General features: G+C 39.1%; 1 protein-coding gene, 1 long non-coding RNA gene and 1 other non-coding gene across 4 annotated transcripts; 1 reads left to right on the top strand and 2 right to left on the bottom strand.

The window, feature by feature from the left end:
- Nucleotides 1-1,627: 1,627 nt before the first annotated feature.
- Nucleotides 1,628-8,113, bottom strand: LOC105099462 (cytochrome c oxidase assembly protein COX20, mitochondrial). The gene is made up of 4 exons (XM_064477250.1): nucleotides 8,052-8,113; nucleotides 2,517-2,631; nucleotides 2,328-2,391; nucleotides 1,628-1,899 (listed from the first exon to the last, which is right to left on the bottom strand). Exons 1-4 carry the CDS (start codon nucleotides 8,091-8,093, stop codon nucleotides 1,755-1,757), a joined length of 366 nt encoding a protein of 121 aa, XP_064333320.1. The 5' UTR covers nucleotides 8,094-8,113; the 3' UTR covers nucleotides 1,628-1,754.
- A 419-nt stretch (nucleotides 8,114-8,532) lies between these two features.
- Nucleotides 8,533-24,262, top strand: LOC116148657 (uncharacterized). Of its 2 annotated transcripts, XR_004132177.2 has the most exons (5): nucleotides 8,533-9,626; nucleotides 16,457-16,576; nucleotides 16,974-17,129; nucleotides 17,561-17,637; nucleotides 20,502-24,262. It is a non-coding gene; the product is annotated as an uncharacterized LOC116148657 (long non-coding RNA). The 2 variants fall into 2 exon arrangements; XR_010377148.1 differs by lacking the exon at nucleotides 16,974-17,129.
- Nucleotides 20,100-20,172, bottom strand: TRNAT-CGU (transfer RNA threonine (anticodon CGU)). Its single transcript has one exon. It is a non-coding gene; the product is annotated as a tRNA-Thr (tRNA).
- Nucleotides 24,263-25,691: the final 1,429 nt, after the last annotated feature.

Genomic DNA, 25,691 nt, shown 5'->3' with positions numbered 1-25,691 from the left:
ATAGTTCAAGAAGGAAAAGTGCTAATGGTATAAACTTATGAAATGACATTTAAAAAATAATCCAAATGATTGCTTATTAAAACTTTCTGTTTTTATTCAGGCCTCCAATTTATGCAGTCATTGTACTGTGAAAATGAACTAACCTTGTGGGTGAAAGCCTTGGAAATTTTTACCAGCTGAGAGATTTCTCTCTTCCTCAGGGTAAGATGTAATCATAGTGTGCTAGACTGAGAAGGAACTTGAGTTACTTAACCCAGTTGCCTGATTTTATGTTACATGTTACTGAGAACAGAAATGGCTTCCATGGCTTGTTAAATTCCAGATTTGATTAGCAGTTAACCTCCCTCCGCCAATGCAGTGCTCTTTTAAAACATGGCTCACATCATGGACTTTTTAACTTTTTTAAGATCAATTTGAATAATAGACTGAACTCAACTTGGATTTGTATCACTGAGAAGGCAGATGATCTTACAAATGGCATTTTCTTTTCCAATAACCCTAATCAGTGTCCAGGTCCTTCCTGTTGTGGCTGCCAGATGATTAGGATCAATAAAAGTCTCGTAGACCATGTGCTTGACAACATCACTCATGATGGTTAGGGCATTTGGTAACCACACAGCCTGTGCACCCTGACACTCATAATGACAGCCATAAGAAGGTAGGCATGGGACTGAAAATGCTACCTCTCCTGTGAATTCAACTGGAGCAAGCCCTGCCTATCCTTTGAAAAGGAATACAGAACAAAATAAAGTTTCAGAGCCTGAGGGTATAGCTCGAGTGGTAGAGCGCATGCTTAACATGCATGAAGTCTTGGGTTCAATACCCAGTACCATCTTTAAAAATAAACAAAAATCTAATTACCTACCTACCCCCACGAGGAAAAAGAAAGTTTCAGGACATCTCTTCCTTGCTCTATTGAGCTGTGGTAATCCATAGAACCAATAATAAATACCATTATCATGTCCACTGGTGTCTTTTTTCATATTTATCATTCCTTAACCAGGAAGGCCTCTAGGTTGTGTCTTAAGTATTTCTTGAAAAAAAATGTTGCTATTTATTAAAGCCAAAAATGATGAATGAATGAGTAGATCCTGAGGACTTAGTTGGATGTTTTGTGCTGTTTTTTTTTGTTTTATGGCAGCCAATTGAATTATAAGTCTTTACATTAATGTAACAACCTGTAATTCTGCAGTTATACTTCCTTTGTGCCAAACAAGTTCTGAAAATATTTCCAGCCAAAAACAACCTAAGAGATGACTCACTTGTTGAAATGGAAGAATAGTGTCAATGGGTACATTTTTTAAACGATTCAGAAGTGACAATCTGTTAGTTTTAAGTTTTGATACAACAGCACTGGCTTTAGAAACCAGGAAGTATCCCCTCATTTAACAGGGTACAGTAAGTAATACAGTTGTGATTTGTTTTTAAGGCAAGTTTTAACTCCAACTGAGACAGATTTCATTTTTTGAAATGTCATGTGTACTCACTACTTACTACAGGAAAACACTTTTCCAAGCATGTTAAACACTACGTTTAAGTGTGACGAGCCTGTGACGTGCCATATGAGCAGTAGATACAGGAGCAGAGTCAGTGTGTAAGTATTCATTTGTACACATGTGAAAAAGACTACAGCTTACACGTACTTTATTTACTTGATTGAAAGCCTTCTGGTACATTAAATGTGTTCTGTAGTTGACCTCAGCTTTGTTCACCCTGAAGTGAGTTTTATCTGGGTTTCCTATGCTCGAGACTGCTCAGGTGCTGCCGCCGCTGCCGCCATTGGTTTGTTTTCTTTCAGGATCAAGGTGGGTACTTTCATATAAAATCTTATTTTTAATCCCTTCTCTGGCAATTCTTTCCTGGATTCTTAGCTTTGCATAATTATACCTACAATGGAACCTTGTAAGAAGAACATGAATAAATTATTAATATAAAACATCTATAGAAAGAAACTAATTTGAAATTTGTAATCAAGTTTTAAAAATGCTTACAGATGACTATCAGTGTTTGTATATACATTCTTAAAGTAGTACTTTCAGCTGTTACGCCATGGGAAGGGATGATATGAGCATTAGGATAAAAGTCTGGGGCCTTCCCAAATGAAGCGTAAACCCTGACATGACATCATCTGTTCATTTGACAACGGTACAAAACATGTATATATGTATATTTCTTAAAGTAAAGGCATTCTAGCAATATTTTGTAAGTAAATTTTTTCACTGCGGGTAGGAAATCTCCCAGGGGGAGATTGCTCTGTATAGAAGCATGTGCTTTGGGATTAGATAAATGTATTACAATCATAGATCTTGAATGCTTAGTATACATACCAGCATCCTAAAGTCACCAAGATAAATCCTCCTACTCCAACATCACATGATCTTCTAATTCTACCTGTGAAAAGAAAGCATAACTACATAATTATACATTATATATGTTACAAATTATCATCCAGGAAAACGCTGTTCACACATAGAGAAATGTATGTTTTTTATACATAGAGGAAAATACATACTCACTAGTTAACAAAAAATGTCCAAGGCCAGCCACAACAGATCCTAATGAACCATATAAGATGGAATCTCGTGCACAGGGAATGTTTTCGACATCTAAAATTCCTAGGAGCTTAAAGGGCTAGGAGAAAATAAAAAAGAACCTAGATTGAACAAGAAAATATTTTATTTCAGTGTGGTTTGGCAAAGATTAAAACTGTCTTTAATCACCCTGCTTTGGTATGTAATCTGAACCTTTAAATGGAAACCTTGAGAAATTGACCAGAAAGTCCTAAGCAGTAGAGTAAATCAAACCTTATGGCGTTACGGTTATGCCGTAACTTGTTAATAAACTGACTTGGAGATAAGGGCATACATTATTTTATAAGCTCTTTTAAAATGTGTATGAAATCATTTGGGAATTTGGCTAAAAGTGAAATTGAAAAGCAGTGAGACAGTTAATTCAAATTCTAATTATTTGAGAATCCTAAATGGGAAAAGTGAAACTTTCAACCATGTTGCTTATAATACTAGTATATGCTGTTTTAAATTCCTTTAACGATGACTTCAGATCTTATCAGTGAACATCAGTTGTGTCTGTTAGAATAAATATTTCATGTTAAGACATCTTTTGTCTGTTTCCTTGCCTGTGAAGTTACACTTGATTGTATTTAATTCCTTGTTGATAGTACATGGTAACCAAGCCAAAGCATGAAGGAAAATGCTGGAAATCTATGGAGAGTTGGATTTGTCTCAGTTCTATCACTAACTTCTGGAACCTGTAGGATATATTTTTTTTTATCGGGCCCTCAATCAATGAAGGTGTTGAACTAGGTGATAAGTAAGTTCCTTCAAGTGCTAAAATGGTTTTAAAATTCTTTTTCTACAGTCTTCATTAGATGTATGGATTTGTTCTCCTTAATCAAAAATACTGCCACCTTAAGCATAACATTTTTAATTTGAATGTCTGTCACATTATCGTACTTAAAGGTTTGGGGAGGGCAGGACAGACACTTTGTTAAAAGTCATACTTAGGTTTCACATTCTCTTATTAATTAAAAAAAAAAACCCAGAAAACTTTTGATTCTGTTTTCCTAAAATTTGACTAAATGCAAATTTTCCATAATGTAGCTTTTAAAAATGAAGTCCCTTGTTCAGTCTATGGGATGAGATACCTAGCAGGTATCTATATACTATAAGGGGGGAAAAGATTGGGAGAAATAGGGAAAGGACAGTAAAAGAGAAGTCAGATTAAAGGTTGAAACATGAAGGTGTTCCTGATTGTTTGCTTTGGCTCAAGCTTCTGCAGAAAAGACAAAATGACTTGGTTCCTAATAAAGCAAAAAATTTCTTGGATCATTCTATTCCATTTTTTTGCCTCTCCCTATTACCCCCACCACAAACACCCCCCTAACATGTTTACTTCATGAAGCAGGTGCTCATTAAAGTTGCGGGGTTTAATTTTAAAAGTTCTTCAGTACAAATCTTCATATAAAACTTGTTTCTCATCCTCAGATCACAAGCCAAGTGGAGTCTGCTTTCACCTTCAGGTAGAGGTCTTAAGCAGTAAGAATAAAAGGAACCATCAAGCGTTGCCCACATCATGCCAAACACTGCATCCCCCCCCCCCCCAAGCCCAAAGATAGCACAAGTTACTTAAAGGTTTCTGGGCTTTTTCATTTGGATTCGTTTCCATAATAGAGCTCTAGTGTGTGACCCTGGGATACACCAGAATGTGCAAACATTTCTTAGAGATACTTGGACAAAATGCTTTCAGCCCCAGTTCTTTACCAAGTGTGTAAAATACACTTGCCAGACATCTGGGTAACTTTTGACCTTTAGATTTTCAAATCCCACCCTCAGATTCTGATTCAGTAGGCCATTGGCATTTAGGGAACTGTTTAGAAAAGTGCATTTTTTTAAAGTTTCAAATAATGGAATAATCCATTTATTAAAAAAAAATTTCCTTTTAGTGGTACCTTCTAAAACTAAAGTGGATTAAAGGCCAAGGATGCTGCTGCTAAATGCATACAATGCACACGTCAGCCCCACCTCCAGCAACTGCCTTGATCTAGTCAGGAGACCAAATTAAACAATCTCATAATTTAGGTGCTGAGAGGCTATTAGTGCCAGGCCCTTGCTTTTAATTCTCGACTTGTCTATGTGACCTTATCTCTGAAACAGGCTCAGAGTTTAAGTAGAAGGCTAATGAGTGCTGGCAGAGTGGATGTGGAGTCAGCCTGGCCTTCAAAGCCTCATTTCCACTGCATCATTAACCCTTCGGTTTTTAATAGTTGAACACTAAGGCTCACTCGTACATGGAGTAATAGAAATAAGTGCATAATTGTACATTTGCAGTTTGTATCAAAACTGGGTAAGGATGTACAAATACTTTTTAAGACCACAATTTTCCCTTACTAGTAGAGACTCATCAGCCTCCTGGTAAAGTTAGAATTTAGACTACTGATGACTTAAAAGCAAGTATGAAATACTATTAATAACAAAGTGGTCTTGAGCATATATAATGCTTGTGTGAACACACTGAACTGTATCAGGAATGGAAATAAAGGATCCATGCCTGAAGTCCTTTTGAGGTAGTTACGTTTGTAATGTACAAGCACTTAACATCCGTCTTTTATTCCCCCAATCTGCAAACAGGTTCCCTGTTAATAACAGAGTAAAGCCTTTAAATGTAAAGAAACTTTAGACTTTTTTTTTGGTAGACGAATTTTTTAAGCTTAGGTATAGAAAGGCAGCTTTACCAGCTCACCTTGATGGAATTAAGGGAAGCTTAAAAAGATTTTTAAGCCATGCAAATGAAAACTACAATGAAGTATCATCTCACACCAGTCAGAATGACAATCATTGAAAAGCCCACAAATGATAAATGTTGGAGATGGTGTGGAGAAAAGGGGACCCTCCTGCACTGTTGGTGGGAATGTGGTCTGGTGCAGTCACTATGGAAAACATAGTATGGAGGTTCCTTAAAAAACTAAAGATACACTTACCCTATGATCCAGCAATCCCACTCCTGGGAATTTATCTAGAAAAAGTGTTTGAAAAGATACAGGCATCCCAATGTTCACAGCAGTATTTACAATAGCCAAGATGTGGAAACAACCAGATGACTGGATACAGAAGATGTGGTGTGTGTAAAATATATTAATATACACACACAATGGAATACTGCTCAGCCATAAAAAAGAACGGAATAATGCCATTTTGCAGCAACATGGATGGACCTAAAGTTCATCGTACTAAGTGGAGAAAAATATGAATGTCGTATGGCAACTTACAGGTAGAGAGAAGTGACGCAAATGAACTTAACTACAGAACAAAAAATGTCTCAGAAAATAAATTTATGGTTACCAAGGGAGAAAGGGTGGGGGAGAGAGAAATGAGTTTGGGATTAGCAGATACAAACCACTAAACGTAAAATAAACATGGTCCTACTGTATAGCATAAAGAACTATATTCAATATCTTGTAATAACTACAAAATATGAAGGAATATGAATATATTTATGTATAACTCAATCATTGTGTTGTACACTAGAAAATAACATTGTAAAATCAACTATACTTCAATTTAAAAATTTTCTAAGCCAGAACACCAACTTAATAATTTATAGGAAACATCATATCAAACCAGAGCTACTTTATTTTCCACCACCCAATCCCTCTTTCCTTTTATTTCAAAGGAGTACTTGGCCATACTATTTAAAACTAGTCCCCATTGTGGCAGTTGGTTCCTCTCTGGACTCTCAAGGATTTTGCTTCTGTGGTTATCCTTTCTTTCATTTGCATCGTTAGTTTTTCCTCTACTGAACAATCTCTAGCCTAGAAACATACAAGACAAACCCCCTTCTCTTGACACTTGTTCCCCCAACCCACCATCCCATTTTTCTGCTGTCTAACCCTTTAACTCGCTTCAACGAGACATTTATCTCAGGCACTGTAAAGGCACCGCCAAAGTCGGCTAAAAGACATCCGTTTTGCAAAATCCATCATACTCTACATCTCATCACATGGCACAGATAATCATTTATTTTTGAAACATTTTCTTTGCTTAGCTTCAAATACTGTTAATCAGATGACCCTAAAATGACAGCAGTTCTCTTATCAAAGGTAAACAATCGGATTCAAAAAGGATAAAAGCCCCATTCAAGATCCCAGTGTCCTCAGAAAACAATCTAGAATTTCGTGTTTGATGATGTGTTGCCCCAGAAATATGTTAAGTTTCAAACAAGGGTATATTTTGCTACACAAAGCATATTCCAAATGGCATGTGAGGCATGAAAAACAGAAAAGGTACCAATAGTGTATAAACTGAAAAAATTTGTTCTCATAATAAATACGGAAACAAGTTATCCAGCATTTGTTCATAACCGTCTGATGATCTACCTTGGCTAAATTTGGATGAAAAGTCCCCAGAGAAGCAAGAACTTTGAAGAAATGAGCAAAATTCTCAAGCTCAGCAGAGAACATTTTAAAACTATAGGTGCAATCTATCACATAGCAAGTTTCAATAAATGTTTGTGAATAATTGATCCAATATTATCTCTATACCTTACTATTTAAAAACTTGTTTTCTTCTTGCATTATATTTTTAATAAACATTTGTTATTTGCTCTGCACTGAAGGTATAAAAATTGTGTTCCCTGCTCTTTAGGAAGGCACAAATTATTAACTTCCGGTATAATGCTGTAATGATACAGCTACATACAAAGTGTCAGGGGAGGTGGGGACAGAAGCGCCTCAGTCTCCTTTGAGAAGTCAAGAGGCCCTTTCAAGAGAGACCAGACAGCCCTGTTTAGCTTTAGTACACCTGGAGAGGAAAGCAAAAGTCAGACGTGGACTGAGTAGTAAGGTTAGGTGACGGGCTTTACATTACACGCCAAGAAATTCGGATTTTATCCTGAAAGCAGTGGGTTTTAAGAAGCGGTGAAATTATCTATCCATTTTACACAAGGATAACTGGAAAAGAGGGCTGAGGAAGGCAGAGCACCTTAGTGAATACCAGCAAGGAAGCTATTGGTTACATGTAACACTGCATGCTCCACGTGGTCCAGTGAAAGCAAGGTTAAAGCGAATAAAATCTTAATCTTCTCATCTGATCCTTCTGCTCTGGACATAAATTCACTGGAATGTAACCAAGTTTTCATCCCTCAGCATTTACTGAGCACTCTATTTTAAATGTGGTTAAGTATACAGCCTTAAAGACAAGTCACCTGTCCGCAGGGAGCTTTTAAATCACTTTACCAGCAAATTATGAGGCCCTTCTTAACAAAAATTTCTTTCCAAATGGTTCATTCTTGTTAGCTGTTTGATAGTGACCCGCAGTAAGTTATTACTACCTTTCCGTCACTTAAGTTACGGCAATTAAGATAAAATTGTCGGGGGTCAGGGGGCTGTGCGATGGCAGAGAAGCTAACGACACGACATCCCGGCCAGGTCTCCCAGCTCGAAAGGCCGCGAGCGTCCTTACGCACCTCCCACCACCCCCCGATCCCCCCCGATCCCCCCCGCCCAGAGCCCGCGAGCCCCACTACCCCCGGGTTACCTTCCCCTTCCCAGGCTCCCCGGGCTCCGGCGCGGCGGCCATGGTGACCACTCGGCGCCTCCGCCCCGCCCCGCCCCGCCCCGCCCCGCCGCGCCGCCGCGAGCGGAAGCCCCGCCCCGCCCGCTCTGTCCGCCATTTTAGGGAATGTCTCCTAGTCTCTCACGCCGCAGCGCCTTTGGGCTGGTGGTTTCAGCTGTGGCCGCCATATCCTTTGTTCAGTTAAACGAGTCACGCCTTCTCCACAGGGGCTCTCCCTAGCCCGAGTGCCTGGTCCAGGGGAGGAGGGCGGCTCGTGAAACAACCACGCACCCAGACACTTGGCTCCTTGAGGCTGAACTTCTTCCCGCCCCGGCCCCTCCTCTCGTCCTAACCGCCATTTCTAACCGTTGTCCGCGCGCGCGCGCGCGCGTGCATGGGCGCCGGGCACGCGGGGCGGGGGCGGGCGGGGCCGCGTAGAGAGCGTGTGCGCGCCGCCGCGGCTTTGTCCTGTGAGCAGGACGCCCCCACCCTCTCAGCGCACGGCCCGGAAGTCGGCCGGCCTTGGCTTGCGGCCCGCGTTCCCTGCGTGTCCTTTGTCCTCCCGCCCTGGGACGAGCCCTGGGCGCCCCAGGCAGCTCCACCCAGCGCCAGCCGCCATTTAGCCCCGGGCGCCGGCCTCGGGCAAAGTGTGGTCCCGCGCGCACACCTCCTCCTCCCTGGTTTGGTTTTATCAGTGAGTGGCTCTGAAATAGCGCCGCTCGGTTCGCCTGAAGGAGACTGGGGACAAAATGGAGGGAGCGCCTCGTCAGTGAGGATGCGTCAGGACGTTTGAGCCCGCCGTGTAGACGAGAGGGTGGGCGGGGTACGGGATTAGGAGGCCTGCAACACGCATCTGGAGTGTTAGGTGGTGTTCCACGTACACCCTCCCTGCCACTGCGACTTAACGTGTAATATGCGTGTGGGCGACATCAGTCTCCTGGTGTGTGATAGTGTTTGGCCACTTGCTCAGCGCTCTAAATAAACAGTGCAGTTCTTTTTCTTGTATTTTTTTCTACCCACCGTGAGTCTAAAATGTCCCATTCAAAACCTTATGCCTCCTTTACTTGTGTACCTTTATATTTCCAAGTATACTCCCGGGAGAATGCTCAAGCTTTAGAGAGTTTCATTGTGCAAAGTCATGCTGCCGTGCACGCAGTTAAGTGCTGGGTAGGGTTCGCGATGACTGCTTCCCATCAATGATCATTAGTTGAGCGGTTTTTTTTTAATTGCTTATACTTTCATGATTGTCTAATGCCGTTCTACAAACCCAATAAAATACACAATTTATGACTTATGTGTGACTTTTTTTTTTTAATGAGTAACTGTTAGGGAGATTTAACTGCTCTAATATTAATTAGGAAATAGAATGAATGTCACCCCTCCCGTGATACCCTGCCAGTTCGGGGTTTTCTGCTGAAATTTTTGAGCTAACTATTCTTTGAGCTCTTGGTCTGGAAGGTAGTATCTAAGGCAGTGATATTCCATAATGGAGTGAGGGATTATTTTTAAGTAATTTCTAATTGCGTTGTAAAGGAAGGACAGCTGGACAAGTACCAGGTAAGACACCATGACTATCCTATTTTATTTTTAATTGTGACTTTGAAATATTGCTAGGGTAAACTTAGGGTCCATTTCTTTTGTCTTTGAAAAGTATTTCCATACATTGCCTCTTTATATTAAAAATGTTTAATTTCACAAAAATGCAGAATACTTGGATTTTTTTTTACAGTTTATAGACTGAAAAGTAAAAATCTCTTTCAGTCTCACCCTTTTTTCTCCCCTATCTAAGGTAAACACAACTACAGCTTAATACATTTCTTTCTAAACTGTTTTCTTTTGTTGTCTTCTTTTTCTTAATTAAAACAACCCTGGAATATGAGGTAAAATGTAAAAGTCTCTATACCATACCTACCCCCATACCTGTGTATCTGTATACGTCACACAGATACTTAAATGGCTACACGTGTAATTTGCATCCAATAATTCTTAGCATTTAACACTTTTCTTGGAAATTTTTTCATGTATGTATCTATAGATTTACTCATTGTTTTTAAAGGCTGCTCAGCAGTCCTTTCATCATTTTCCTTCCGATGAACCTAGAAAGTTTCATTTTTTTCACTAATCCAAAAAAAATGCTTCAGTGAGCATGTGTGTGCATACATCTTTGTGCACGGGTTCAAGTATTTCTGTAGGATAGATTTCTGGAAGTGGCCTGATTGAAAGGAGTATGAACATTAAAATTTTTCATACAAATTGCTAAGCTGTCTTCCAAAAATACTGGCAATTTATATTCTCTATTAACAGTGTATGAGAGTGCATGTCTCCTCACAGCATTTTTAGCACTGAGTGTTATCATATTTAGAAATTTTTGCTGATCTGATGGGTGGAAAATGGTCTCTTAATTGTTTTAAACTTTCCTGATTACTAGTATAATTCAACATTCTTTCAAATGTTTATTGGTCATTCTTTCCCTAAAAATTAGCTTTGTATAGCTCCTGTGCATTAACAAATTTGGATGTGTACCTGATGTTCTTAGTTTATAGCAGCTCTTTACAGTTATGGCTTTTAACTCTTATATTTGTAATGGGTATTTTCTAGTTTACTTATTTGTCAGTTTTGTTTATGGAGTCTTTCATTTTTCAAACATTGTAACTTTTTTTTTAATGGAGTCCAGTATTTCAGTGTTTTCTTTTATGGCTTTTGATTTGCATCTTGCTAAGGCCTTGCTTAAGGCCTTCTTGACTCCCAGACTTAAAAAATACTCTCATAATTTAAAAAATAATTTTCATATGCTCTCTTTCTCATTAATAATTTTGATTAGCTATCTCTTTTCATTTCTTAAAAGATCAAATTTTGGTATTATTGACCAAGTCTATTTTTTTTTCTATTTCATTTTGTAGTTTACATTTTTTTTCTATTAACCTGCTATCTATTTCGTTGTCTTTTTTCTAACTTTTTGAATTGACCACTTAATTTACTTTTTCTCCATCTTTCTTGGTTTCTGATGAATGTATTTAAGGCTATAAGAGAAAATCACTAGAGTCTTGTTATCATATGTTGTCATAGATTTTGTTGGGCAATGTTCCTATCACCATTATTTTCTAAATTTTCTGTAATTTCAGCTTTTATTTCTTTCCAAGTGAGTAAGTTTGGATATGCTTTTGGTATTAATTTTTGGGTTTTTTAAATTCTGTTTTGTTTCACACTGTGACCCATGTGTTTCTACTTTTTTGGAATATTTTGATTTGTGTGTATGTGTGTGTGTTACCTAAAAGATCATTTTGTAAATGTTCCATAGGCTTTTGAAAAGAATGTGCATTCTCTGTATTAGCATTAAGTTAAGCTTATTAATTATGTACCATGATGTATATATTATAAATATTTAAAAATATGTAACTATATGATAATAGCATTAAATTAAGCTTATTAATTGCCATTCAGCCATCTTTTTGTATGGTAAGAGTTTTTTCATTGCAAGCAACAGGCTCTGAGTCTAGTTAGATTCTTCAAAAAGGAATTCATTGGGAATATGTGGAAAAACTCACTGAATTGATAAAAAGTCAGAGAGCGAGGTCTTGACAAGGACAACATCCAGGACGGTCTCAGGGCATCTTGACAAGAACTAAAGGAGTGGCTTTCCAGGACGGCAGTGACGGCAAAGCATCATGATAATGGGCCTGTTCAGTCTTATTCCTGTGATCGTGCTTTGATTTTCAAGCTTGCTACCTGTTGTAAGACTCCTGCTTGTCTGGTAGTGGATGCAGGTGCCCTGAATGTGCTGATGGTTTAGCATAGTGGATGGAGTGGGGCGAGAAAACTCTTCTCCATGGGTTCCTTCCCAACTGGTGGCTGTAAATCCCCTGGCACACTGCCCAGGGTGTCTGCTTTCATTTTCTCATCTGAAAGAGTGTCCAGTGTCAGTATTCCCACTCTAGAGAGCTATAGATATCTGCTGACCGCAGCCTGATGGGGGTGAAATGGGTCTATCATTTTACGAATTTGGTGGGACTGTGCTGGCAAACTCACTTTTCGAGGTTCTCTCTTAGGCTTGTGTGAGGTTTTTTAATCAGGAATATTATGTTTAATAATCTATCTGATCCCAAATCCTCTGTGTCGTCCAGAAATTCCTAAATGTTCTGGTCTGCTGCTGGTACATTCTCCTGTCTTTCCAGCAGAAGTACTGATTTATTTTTACTTTTATATTCCTTTTTTCATTTCAATAGATTTTGGAGGAAGGAATGATAAAAAAATTGGGTTCAATCAGCCCTCTGACCAGAAGTTGGAATTTTCCTGCTCTTTTTTCCTGCTTGTGTCGGTGTATGTGTGCACATGAGCTTGTGTTAAGTCTAGTGGGTCTACAGGATGTTTAAAGAAACCAGCTGTTTTCCACCACACTTTTCTCCATTCTGGAGTTCTGTACCCCACAGGCAACAACTTTTGTCTCATTTGGCCCTTTCTTCTGGTAGTTTACCTTCATATTTCTAAACAAAATGCTCATTCTCCTATTTCTTAATTTTTCAGTTTTAGGCCTTATCTATTGATAATGAAAATTTCTCTCTTTCACCCTTTTCCCCTCCCCTCATCCTTTCAATATGGTTGCATCACATTTTAAAAAGTTCAGCAAACATTCAGTATAGAGTCCAAAGCCCTTTGTACAGTGTACTTGGCCTCCAGGAGCTGGCCTTTCTTTCCACTCTGGGTCTTATCTGCTGCTCTCCCTTCTTGAGCCCACACCCTGGCCCCTCCAGCCTTCATGTTGTTTATCCAGCACACACTGTCATTCTTACTTCAGGGTCCTGCATGGCCCTCCTCTGCCTGGATCATCTCTGTGTTCTCCCCTTCCCACCATTCAGGTCGTTGCTCAAATGTAGCTCCTTAAAGAGACCTTCTCTGATGGCCCTGTCTCAGGAAGCACTCCTCCCTCCAGCACTGTCTATCCCTTTAGCTCACTTTAGTTTTCTTCTTCATCTTGACTGTCACCGGACATTTCATTAGATATTGGCTTATTGTCTGCCCATAAGCTCTTGGAAAGCAAGGACTTAACTACTTTGTTTTCTGCTTTATCTCCAGGGCTTAGAACAGTGCCTGGCACATAGTAGGTAGTCCAGAAACATTTGTGGAATAATGGATGAGTGAATCAGTGAAAAGTAAACCAGGGAATTTTGACTACTTGCTGTGGGCTGGGCAGCTGCATTTAACCTACTAACTGGCAGATAACTCAGGAAAACTCTTGACATATTATATTACCACTTTAGAAACCAATAGGTTCTTCATAAAACATATGGTCATTGATCATTCTTGGACATTATGAAGTTATTAAATAACCCTTTTCCCCAGCATACGATTGAAAAAGTTTACATGAATCTGCAGGGTTTTCAAGAAAGGGAAAATTAACATTTTAGTGCTCCCTGTGTTCTAGGTACTTTGCATACATTATGGTTTTATTTATTATTCCAGTCTTTTTTCCCCCAGCAACTCTATGAAATAGATGTTTTCATTTTGTAAAGAAAATGAGGTTCAGAGAGCTTAAGTATTTGCCTACAGTCACAAAGTTGGCTCCATTAATCCATATAGTCTCATAGTCTACATAAACTTGTATGTTCCATGCCCATAGGAGGGTCATGAACTGTATCACTGAATATTATTGCTGGGAGGATATTTAGACCTCATTTAATACAGCCTCCTCCCTTCACAGGCAAGAGGACTAAGGTTGACTGGGGTACTTGTCCACTCACCTGCTTAACAGGAGAGCAGTCTCAATGCCAGTGGCCCCCTTTCCCATTGCCTCTTCCTGTTCCAAGTATATATAATCTTTCCTACAATTATTTGCAGATTCCATATTTGTGAATTCACCTCTTAGCTAAAATGTATTTGTAACCTCCAAATTAATACAGATGGTGCTACTGTCATTTATGGCCAGATGCAGAGCGGCGGGAATTCTGAGTTGCCCAGTGCACACGTTCCCAGCGGAGGCTGAATAAGGCTGCACTCTGCCTTCCTGTATTGGCTTTTATACTGGAAAAAGCATCCTTTTCCACGATCTCTTTAATGCCCTGATTTTTTTTTTTTAATTTTTGTGCTTTTTATTGATGATCATGCTGTTTAAAATGGCCCCAAGTGCAGTGCTGAAGTGCTGTCTAGTGTCCTAAGCACAAGAAAGCCTTATGGAGAAAAATACATGTGTTAGACAAGCTTCGTTCAGGCATGAGTTACAGTGCTGTTGGCTGTGAGTTCACTGTGAATGAATCAACAATATATATTAAATAAAGTGTCTTTAAACAGAAACAAACATGAAACCGGGTTATGTATTGATTGGTGACAAAAATGTTGTCACCGGAGGCTCACAGCAACCTAACCCTGTTTCCCCTAGGAATTCGCTAACTCGGTGTTCTTGGCAATTTTACAGAACACAGTGACAGTAAATGAAGATCAACTGTATTTGTGTAACACACTGTAGAGCTGCACCTGGTTACAGAGGCCAGGAGGAGGGAGTGATGTTAAAGAAAAGAAAAGAAACTAACCCCAGTCCCTAAAAGAACTAGTATTTAGCTGTAATTTATAAGTATGATATTTTGTTGCTAGTAAAACCTTAGTTAAATCTCTAAAGCCTCAGGGTGATCATTCTTGCTCTCTTTAGATGGGTACACTGTGCGAACGTAAAAACAGTTATTCTCACTGTCAGTTTCTGATTGTGGCTGTCATTGGAGTATTCTTATTTTTAACCTTTTCTAAGTGCAGCCGTACACTCTCATTGTTAAAGTGGGAGATAATTGTAGAAAGGGGGAAACAGCACTCAATTTGGAGACAAATTCTGAGGATGAGTCAAACGCTGATGCCTCCTGATTGTATAACCTTAAGCAAATCTGTGAACTCTTCTGACTCAGTTTTCTAGTCTGTAAAAATAGAGACAACAGCCATTCTTAGCTAATTCACACATCTCTGGTGGGAGAAGGACTTCTCATTTGACCTTCACAACTCTGATAACACCTCAGTTTACAGAGAAGGAAATTGAGGCCCAGAGAGTTCAAGGGACTGGTTCAGGATCACACAGCTAGAGAGAGCCAAGCTGGGACTGTGAACCAAAATACTTGTTCTAAGGATACAAAGCTCCAGCCCCTTGGTGGTCCTCACCGCCTGCTGTCTCAAACAGTGCTGGAGGGTGGGGGGCGGTGGCATAAGTGTATATAAACCCCGGAACCAATAAAATATAAGATATTACTTTTTTTCCCACTAGGTTTAACAATTTGAATGTTAATATTTCAAAAGGGAATTTTCCCTTAAGATACATGGTTTTCAAAAAGTCAGTTGGAATCATTAAGTATGCTTCTTTGTATTCATTCAGGGACCAATTTTGTTGTTGTTGTTGCCAAGACTCGTTTCTAATTTTAAATTGAAAGTGAATTGAAAAAGGAAGATGTTAAGTTGATATTTCTTTACAACAATCTTTTGTGGAACTTACCTTTTGCATTTAGAATGGAATATGTATGTTTGTATTTGAGGGTGATCTTTCAAGGCACTCAAGACGTTAAGTTATACATCTGAGAACTGTTTTATTGGCAGCAATATAAACTAATTATATTTGAAAAAAGAAAAAGGAGAAGAGGGTAAAAGCTAGGTAAAAATTTTTATTTAAAAAGATTTAAAATATAATAAAAATATAAATATAGATAAGTATAAATAAAATATAAAAATAGATTTAAAATATTAAAATTTTATAAAAATATAATAAAAATACATTTTAAAAATAAGTAAAAATATATTAAAAAATAGAAAAAAATACAGTTAGGCAACCATTGAACTTCTGTGCAAACTAATAAATCACCCTTGGAAATTCCATCCTTCCCAAGAGAAAAAAAAAAGTTTGTCACTAAGTTGAAACTAACATTTTCTCTCATGGTGGGTTTCACTCATTCACTCAGTCATTTATTTATAGATTTTTCTCATCATTGGCTATATACCTCATACTCCTCTAACACCAAGCGAATACAGCAAAGAGCAAGACAGGCCTGGTCCCTCTCTCAGGAATCTTCCTTTTATTGAGGGGAGGTGGGCAAAAGCAAGTAAGTAGAATAATTTGAAATGATGGTGAGTCTATGAAATACCACTGTTTTAGGCTGGTGTGCTACTCTCTGAGATCATAAATGCTTGTGGTTTTAAGCTGCTCAATTTGGGGGTAATTTGTTCTGCAACAATAGGTACCTACTACAGTCCTAAACTCTCGTTTTCAGTGTCTTTTTTGTGCATCTTTGGCCAACCTCCAACGATTTGATACACCTGGACCTTCTTTTGTGCGCTCAGAACCAAGCTACAGAGGGTTCTGAAAAAAAAAAACCCAGAAAACAGTTTTCATGCTTACCAATGACCCTCCCCTTCCGTCCCCTGCTCAGGAAGTGCCCTCACCTCACTGTCTGGTTGAGAGAAAAATATACAAGCCTTGTGCCTCCTGTCACGCATCTCTGGCCGGCTGCACCTGCGCCCTTCTCTTCTGTATCTGAGGAAGACCCGAGGTCAGTTTCTTCAATTAGAGTCTTCATTCCATCTCCTCCTACCTTCTCAGGCTCCTTCCTTATTCAACAACTTTCCCTGTCCTCTGGCTTAGCTGTATGAGGATATAACCACACTCCAGTCTCTCCACTCTGAAGAAGAAAAAACCCTCTTTCCAACCCACATCCTTCTTTGTCTACTCCCTACCTCCTTCTTGCCTCCACTGCTAGAGTTTTTCCACAAGTTGCATTTCCTACACTCACTGTCTTTACAGCCTAACCTGCAGTTACTACTTAATCCATTCAATCTGGCTTCTGCCATCACTAAAACTACTTATGCAGTGGTTACTCGCGATCTCCGTAATGATAAATCCAATGGCTACTTTATTATGGAAAAATAATAAAAAACTTTTTGTGACAGGAAATTTCAAACACATGCATCAGTTGAAAGAATAGTGCAGTGAACCTTCATGGGCTCCACATCCAGTCTCCACAACTGACAACTCATGGCTATCTTGTTGGAGGGAAGATACCCGCCCCCTCCCCAACCCTAGGATTATGTTGAAGGAAATACTAGGTATCATATCCTTTATCCCCCAATATTTCAGTATATGTTTCAAAAACATAAGAACTCTTAAAGGCCATTTTCAAGTCTTCATTTGATTGGCCAGTCAACAATATCTAACATTCTGTTTTATTCCTCCCTAAATGATTTTTTTTTTAATTTTAAAATTATTTATTTATTTATGTGTTTATTTTATTGAGATACAGTTTACAATGTTGTTTCAATTTCCGGTGTACAGCATGTTTCAGTCATACCTATACATACATATATTTGTTTTCATATTCTTTTTCATTATAGGTTACTACAAGATATTGAATGTAGTTCCCAGTGCTATACAGAAGAAATTTGTATTTTTAATCTATTTTATATATAATAGTTAATATTTGTTAAGCTTTGAAATCACCACTCTTTTACACTCTTTTTTTTTTTTTAATTCTTTAAAGGTTTATTTTAAAGTAGCTCCATATTCCCAACCTGAAACACGGAAAATCACAATTGTCAACCAACACTTATTGAGGAGGTATGTTGAACTTTGAATAATTGAATCGCAAATTTTAAAAATAATCTGTCTTTTATGACAGAAATCAGGCAGTTCCTGGCATAATTTGACAGCAACGTTCTGCCTTTTCTCGGTCAGCGTGAAAGTTTTTCACTCTACTTTGGAATTGTCTTTGTTCGCTTTATCTTCTCTACGAGCCCCTCCTTTCCCCGGGGCTCTTCCCTCCCCAGGATGTCAGTTTCCAGGCTGCCCAGCAAGGCCAGCCCTCCCAAGCTGCACTCAACATCCCTGCCAATGGAGGCCCTCGCCTCCATCCTATTTCCTAAACTCCAAGCTCTGTTCTCCAACTCCCTCCCGGACAGCTTTCCCCGACCTCTCAGATTTAGAACTAAGCTTATCATCTTTCCCACCAAACTTCCCCTTTGGTCTTCCTCCCTGTTAAAAGGCACCACACCCACCAAGGTGCTCAATCCAGAAACCCAGGAATAAGCTTTTTATTTCCCCTAATTCCCCCCCCCCCCCCGCCAGGAGCTAATCATCCACAAGCCCTGTAGATAATGATTATTGGAGTAAATCTAAGCCCCACTCACTTCTTTCCCTCTTCCCGTCTCCATCAGAGTCACCACCATCGTTCAGCTGGGTGACCACACATTCCTAACTGGTTTTCCTGCTTCCACTCCAGCCCCACCCACCCACCCTACCCTAAACCACTTGCCCCACTGCAGCCACAACATATGAAATCCTGTCTTGTAATCCACCACCGGAAACTTTTCAGGGGCTTCTCATTGTTTTTAGCATAAAGAACCCAAATCCTTAGCACTAGGTCCCACGTTCTCCAATCACCTCCAGTGCCATCTTTCTCCTCACTCTAAGCTATTGCCAGGAGTTTAGAACTATTTTTAAGTGGTTTACTGGAAGAGTAGGTAATTTGAATTGTTAAATTCGGACTCATTCTCTCTCCTCAATAAAATTATGAATCTGTCTTGTAGCTTTTTTGGTTTCTGTATCTGTTATCTGAATAGCCTCAGCTCAGACATTTTTAAAGTCCTATGAAGAGTTCTATTGAAACTCTAAATTTGTTTAAATTCTAAATTTCCCCCCTTCCCAAGCTTGGGCCTACTTCAGACTGGGAAACTAGCCACAGTTTCTGACCCCTCTGGGTTGAGGAGAGAATGGAAGGGGGAGAGAGCAGCCCTGCCTCGTGGCTGACGCAGTGGTAATTTGGCCGTGGCTGTCTGTGGAGTTGGTTTGACCAAGTGGGGGCCCTTCTGACCTCTAGGTGGTGTTCTCAGATGACCTTCTGACCTCCCCTCCAGCTGGTCCCACCTCTTGGCTTGCTCTTAGATGAAGTCCTTAGATAACTCTGGGCAGTAACTCATTATGGGGTCCACATATGGTCCCTGGAAACATGTCCCTTTGCCCTGGCATCTGGGAAGTACTGTTCATTCCTAAGTGATTCTCCTCACTCTGTCCACAGACGGGGCAGTCACCATGGCCTTTCGCCTTTCAAATGCCCGCCTTCCTGTCTCTCCAACTCCATGTTCTCTCGAGGGCCTTTTGGAGCCCCTCCACAAGCTTGAGTGGGAAGGAGAGACCCCTACCCTTCCCCCATGGTGGAGTGGGAGGGGACACACAGCACAGCACCAAAGAAAGCCTCTTGGCCTCTTCCCAAGGTTAGAAGACAGTGGTCATCTAATCCTGGTGGAGCTAGCTTGGATTTTGCCCTTCACAAGCCTGGTGTAGATGGTCTAGTCTAGTCAGTATCTCAGTTGATAATCTTGGAACTTGACACTTGCTGTGTTTGCTATTTGACCTTTGGGGCCCTTGTTAAAGCTCTGATAATGAGAAGGGTTACACTTAACACCTGGATGCAATACTTGACATTTTATTTACAAACTCTTTAAAACTTCCCTGTCCAAGTTACTGCATCAACTTATAAATAATAAAGATATAGTCTGTTGAAGTTAAATGCAATTGTTATCAAATTAGAATTATAATTAAAAATTAATTTAGTCTGGCCTTGATTGTCATTAGTCCAAATTAATGAGATTTAATATAATTTACACCATTGGCATAAATTTAAATTCTAGATAAGGTTAAAATTTTTTTCATTTTGGGATATTTCAAATATACCCCAAATAGAAAGAATAACATAATAACTATCAAGTATCCTTCATCTAGCTTCAGCAGTCAACCTCTGATGCATCTTATTCCATTTATATCACTCCATCATTTTTTTGCTAGAATATATATATATGTATATATATTTCTTATTGCAAGTTTTTTTTTAATTGAAGTATAATCGGTTTACAATTTTGTGTCAACTTCTGGTGTACAGAATAATAGTTCAGTCATACTATATGTATATATTTTTTAATTGCGTTATAGTCAGTTTACAATGTTGTGTCAACATACTATATTTTTTTAATGAGTCACAGACTTTATTTTTTTAAAGAGCATTTTATTTTATTTTTTCCCCTTAACAGAGGCACTGGGGATTGAACCCAGGACCTTGTGCATACGAAGCACACACTCTACCACTGATCTATACCTTCCACCCCACTTTGCTAGAATATCTTAAAGCAAATCACGGACATTGTATTATTTTACCATAAATACTGAAGTAGCTATCTCTGAGAGATAAGAGCATTTTGAAAAAATATAATATATATATATAACTTCATTGGTATTATTATGCTTAATAAAATTGCCAGTAACATCAACTAGAACCCAGTGCATATTCACATTTCCCTGAATGCCTCAAAAATGTCATTCTACATTTGGTTTCTTCACATTAGGACCCAAACAAGGTATACAAACTGCGTTTGGCGGCTGTCTCTTTTGAGTCCATTTTAATCACCTGTCTTTTTTTTTTTTTTTTTTAGTGAATTTTTTTTATTTTGTGGAAGAAACCAAGTTATTTGCCTGTGGAATTTCCCCTCTGTTAGATTTGGCTGACCGATCACTGCTGGTTCATTTACTGTTCCTGTACCTCCTGTTTCCTGTCAACTGGTCAGTTACGCCAGAGGCTTGATTAGATTCAGGTTTGCCGGCAAGAGCACTTCTTAGTCGTGCCACATACTTCACTTCTCACTTTGAAGACTGGCCACGGGAGACTGCAGTGGAGTCAGTCTGATCCCTGCATTCTGAAGCTCCTCATCAACCTTGCAGCTGGTGGTTTTAGCAGCTGTTGATAACTGTGGTCCAAATACATCATTTAATTAGTGGATACCAATTCTTCCAGACTGATTAACTGGACTTCCATAAAGAAGAACATTCCTTTATCAACTCTTTAGTTACCTTGAAACACAGGCTGAGTGTGAAGGTGGGATAAATGCTTCCCTCCTTTCCTTCATTTACCAATTTTCATAAAAATGTGTTGGTGCCATAGCAACCTCCAAAGACAAGCAGTGAAAGGTTGTGTGTGTGTGTGTGTGTGTTTGATTAGTGTCATTATGAACACTTGGATTTTTAGAATTTTGTTGTTTTTCAATCCATGGTAGCCATTATTCTTTTGACAATCAAATTTTTCCATTCTTGGCTCACAAATTGGTTCCTGTATCTAACAGTCTTGGGGTGCCATTGCTTCTGGGCTCTTGCAGTGGGCAGAGGTGGAGAGAATAATTTTGTTAAATTGTGAATTCATATTGATATTCAAATAAGGACATTTATAATCTGGGCACTAGGGATGCTCATTGCCATTAAGTGTGATTGCTTCTTGGCCTTTTTAGTAAACAGTTACTATATAAGAAATAATAGTGCCTATTAATGAGTTACAGAAATTTTACTCACCTTCTCTGGATTTTCTACTCTTGTCTCTTTTTTTCTTTATACTGAAAATCTTGGTTCCCAAGATATTAATATAATGATTTGCCCTATCTATTTATCTAGCTAGCTAGCTCACTACTTTTTGCCCTTGGAGTACACCCCACCAGGGTATGCAGTCAATATTGTGTTTTAGTCTTTCTCTGTGTAGATATGCCACCAACTTGATATGCACTTAGATTCATTTGTTTCACTTGGTCATTTTGAAATTTAAAAAATTTCCCTGCCTTTCAAAATTTCATAATAAACATATTTCCAGGAGATATGTTTGAATAAATACCTTGAGTAGAAGCTTCCAGGAGAGAAGGGGCCCCTCCCTTTGCACCTGTGCTCCCCTCCCACCCCTGAAATGCTGCAAACTCCCCTTCGTGCTTGCTAGGTGCCCTGCCTTTGCCTTCTTGTGTGACCATCTCTGCCTCTGAATGAGAGAGATATTTTTATTACTATTTTGCTGATGAAGAAATTGATTCTCAAAGAGGTCAAGTAACTGCCCAAGTCACACAATTAGTAAGTGGAAAGTCCAGAATTTATCACAAGTGTGCCTTGTCTAAAACCCTATCTTCTTTTCCATTCTGCCTTGTTACCTGTCAGTAACTCTAAACATGTGTAAATTTAAGTCTAGAAATTTGTTCCATTCCATTTCAGTGGAGGTTTAGCATGTTTATTTTCTACTGCTTAAGACTGCATCCAGCGTGTTCCCTGTAGCTGTCTGGGTAATAGCCCAAAATGGAAACAACCCAAGTTCTCATCAGCAGTAGAATGAGAACAAAAGAATTATTACTAATGTGACCCTTTGAGTGACTTTCAGAAGTAGATGGGTTAGTGGAAAAAGCCAGATGTTAAAGTATATATGCTGTAGGTTACCATTTATATAAAATTCAAAAACAAGATAAATCTACAGTCTGCAAGCTGCAGGGAGGGGGTCAGTGAATGGGAAGGAGTGGCAGTGCTGAAGTGGTCTGCTCTCTTTCTTGATTTGGGTGTTGGTTACAGGAGAATATTTGCTTTACAAAAAAAAATCAATATTAGGTCAATATTATTATCCTCATCATCTTTATTTAATGGAAAAAGAAACGGAGGCTTAGAGAAGTTAAATAATTTGCCCAAGGTCAAATAAAAGTGGCTGGACTGGGATTCTAACTCTGTACTCTCTAAGGCCACAGTCCATGTACTTAACCACTGCACAAGCGTCAGAAGATGAGCAGTGGTGGAGGAGACATTCTGGATGCAGGAGGTGGCCATTTAGGGTGTGAGGCTGGCAGGGGTGGGAGGAAACTGAGAGGTGGGGGACACAGTGCAGTACTTAAACCAAGCCCAGGACAAACCGTGTTCCTGAGGCTCCTGGGAATGTCCTAAAATGAGGGAGTCTGGATTTTGGCTCTGGGGGTGATGCGTGGGGTCCCTGCAGAGCACTAGGGGTTAGGGAAAAGCCACAGTGTCCACCAGACAGGAATCTTTTATCTGTGACACTCCCAACGTGATCCTGCCAATTTATCCCCTCTACTTTCTTCTTCACTATCACTCAGCATCCTGCCTCTTCACCATCAGGATATTGTCATCACAGCAGGAAGGATGTATGACCCCAAGAAGTCACTAACGCAGGAAATCTCAAAAAGGAACCAGAATGAGCAATTCTAATCCATTCTAACAAATGTATATATACAAAAATTTACCCATGGACACTGTATCACACCTTTAGGATGGCTGGAGAGGTATGGCAAATGACACAGTAACAATTAGAGATGAAGCTTAAGATTTATTGCTGTACTATCTCTTGCAGCCTTGTAGAAAAATTCTAAAACTCAAAGCATCCTTTTTCTCAGCCTATGAACCATTCATAAGCTTTTTATTTCCTTGGCAATACAAAGCATCTGTGGCTTATGATTTAGTAACAAAAAAGAGCTTGTATCACTCTTTCCCTCCTTTTGAGAAAAGATAAGCAGCTATTACAGGAGAGCCACTTTTTCTCACCTAAGATACAGGGCCATCAAGCTTAGCCTGAGTTCATATCAATAAAAGCCTATGAACAGCAGCCCTTTCTACATTGCACGTGAAGAAAGACGGTTCTTAGAGTAGCAGTCACAACTGGCCTCACCCTTGTGCTAAGCCCTGGCCCCTCAGAGACCGTCTTTCATTCCTCATTGGCCCTCAAAGCCTGGCCGGTGCGCTGTGTTATTCTCAGCCCCCCAGGAGCTGGGTGGCATATTTAGGGGAGACTCTGAATAGCCCTCATGTGCTTCTGTCCCTGCTACCAGTGGGCTGTCATCTCTTATCAGAAGACCACTCTGAGAATTTCTCACCTTTCATTCTCCACATGTTAGGTCCTAATGTTTTGTTAAGATAGTTTATGAGGTTTTATTATGATAACATTAAGTAAATTAAGACATTTTAAAGGATGAAAAAGACGCAGTATTTTCATGATATATACACTGTATTTACATGTTGAATCTAACTTTCCAAACAAAAATTGCCGGCGCTAACACTCATTTATGTAGATTGTGATCAAAGGACAACGAATAATTGCTCGTTTTATCCTAACACATGGCATTGCATAAACATTTCAAAACCTCCTTTTCTTAGTGCAGAGATGCTATGGGCAACAAAGAACACACCCTAGTGGCCAACTCCTGTAATTATCATTACGTTATCTATAAAGTTAAGTGTAAAAACAAAGTTACAGAAACCCACTGTGTATTTGTGCTGATGTGAGAAGATTCCACAGTTTTCTGCCTTGCAATTTCTTTATATTATTCACAAAAAACTTCCCTGGAAAATCAAACACAGATACAGAAAATCACATAAAAATGAACATATAGCTTAATGAATCACTACAAGGCATATATTATTATTTAATTTAATACTTTAACATTTTATTAACATTTGATTTAATATTGACATAATATCTTAACATTTAGAGTATTAATATTTAATTATAAGGCATATATTAGCAAATCCTTGTAACACCCTTGTACCTGCCACCCAGGTCAAAAAATAAAATTTTCCCTTCATGTGCCATCATATGACCCCATCATATGATTCTCTCTCAAGTAACCAGTAAAATAATCTCTTACTTGTGTTTCTTCATACAGTTGACCCTTAAAACAACACTGGGGTTGGAGCACCGGCCCTTGTTGGATCAAAAATCTGCGTAAAAATTTTGATTCCCCTCAGACTTAACTACTAGTAGCCTACTGTTGACTGGAAGCCTTATCAGTAACGTAACAGTCTATTAACACATACTTTGTATGGTATACATGTTATATACTGTATTCTTACAATAAAGTAAGCTAGAGAAAAGAAAGTGTTATTAAGGAAATCATAAGGAAGAGAAAATACATTTGTAGTACATATATGTCTTTATTGAAAAAAATCCACATATAAGTGGACCTGTGCAGTTCAAAAGTGTGTTTTACCCAAGTAAATACCCTGGGACTCTACAGTTCTTCATTTGAAATTTTTGATATAATTCTTAGTCTGAAAATCTTCAAGTTTCCCCTTGGTCTCTTTCTCAGCCTTACAATTTATCTGTGGAAAAACCTAAGTCCCTTGACTTGTGAAATTTCCTACAGTCTGGATGTTGCTGACAACATACTCGTGGTGTGGTTCAATATGTTCTGGATTTCCTCCCTTTCGGCAGCTGGATCAAGTTGAGGCCCAATGAGACTTAGATGAGGTTCATCCCTTTGGCAAGACCATAGGTGGACATGTGATCTTGAATCAGGAGGCACAAGTGTCTCGTTGACTCCCTTTTGTTACGTTAGCAAAGGATAAGTGAAGCACTGATGCTTAAAGCCTAAATCCAATAATTCACTGAGAGTGGCCAACATGGTAATAGTCTGTCGCTTCTTTTTCATTTATTAGTTGTAATACTTTCATAAAGAGATGTCTCCCTTCGTTTACCATTTGGTTACCCAGCGGTACAATCCATGTAGGAAAGCAGGAAAAAAATGCTTGATTCTTTCCCATTATGTACCAGTTTTTCAAGATAAAAGATTGGTCTCCTAATATTCTCCAAATGTGATGAATTAAGTTTAAAAAATATGTGTATAAAATTATGAATTTATGGATTTAAGCTATTTCAATCTCTTGGTATATTGAAGCATAAATTGCCCCATCTTTGGTGAGTGAATGCCTCTTCTAATTGGCTCCTGCATCCTTTTTATGAGACCACGGGTCTTCCATAGCTTCGTTGTGATCTGATATGACAAGATGATACTTCAAGGGTCAATTCCTGTACATTGTACATTTCC

This window comes from Camelus dromedarius, chromosome 21 (assembly GCF_036321535.1).
Source record: "Camelus dromedarius isolate mCamDro1 chromosome 21, mCamDro1.pat, whole genome shotgun sequence".
Lineage (NCBI taxonomy): Eukaryota > Metazoa > Chordata > Mammalia > Artiodactyla > Camelidae > Camelus > Camelus dromedarius.
The sequence above is the reverse complement of the archived record's forward strand: the minus strand, read 5'-3'. Positions and strand labels throughout refer to the sequence as shown.

Bases quoted from the DNA above. Each gene is read 5' to 3' on its own strand.
- LOC105099462 (XM_064477250.1), bottom strand. From the start codon at position 8,093: ATGGCCGCCGCGCCGGAGCCCGGGGAGCCTGGGAAGGGGAAG. The intron at 2,632-8,051 runs GTAACCCGGGGG...ATTTTCTCCTAG, and splicing joins GGGAGCCTGGGAAGGGGAAG to CCCTTTAAGCTCCTAGGAAT. The intron at 2,392-2,516 runs GTGAGTATGTAT...TTCTTTTCACAG, and splicing joins TGGACATTTTTTGTTAACTA to GTAGAATTAGAAGATCATGT.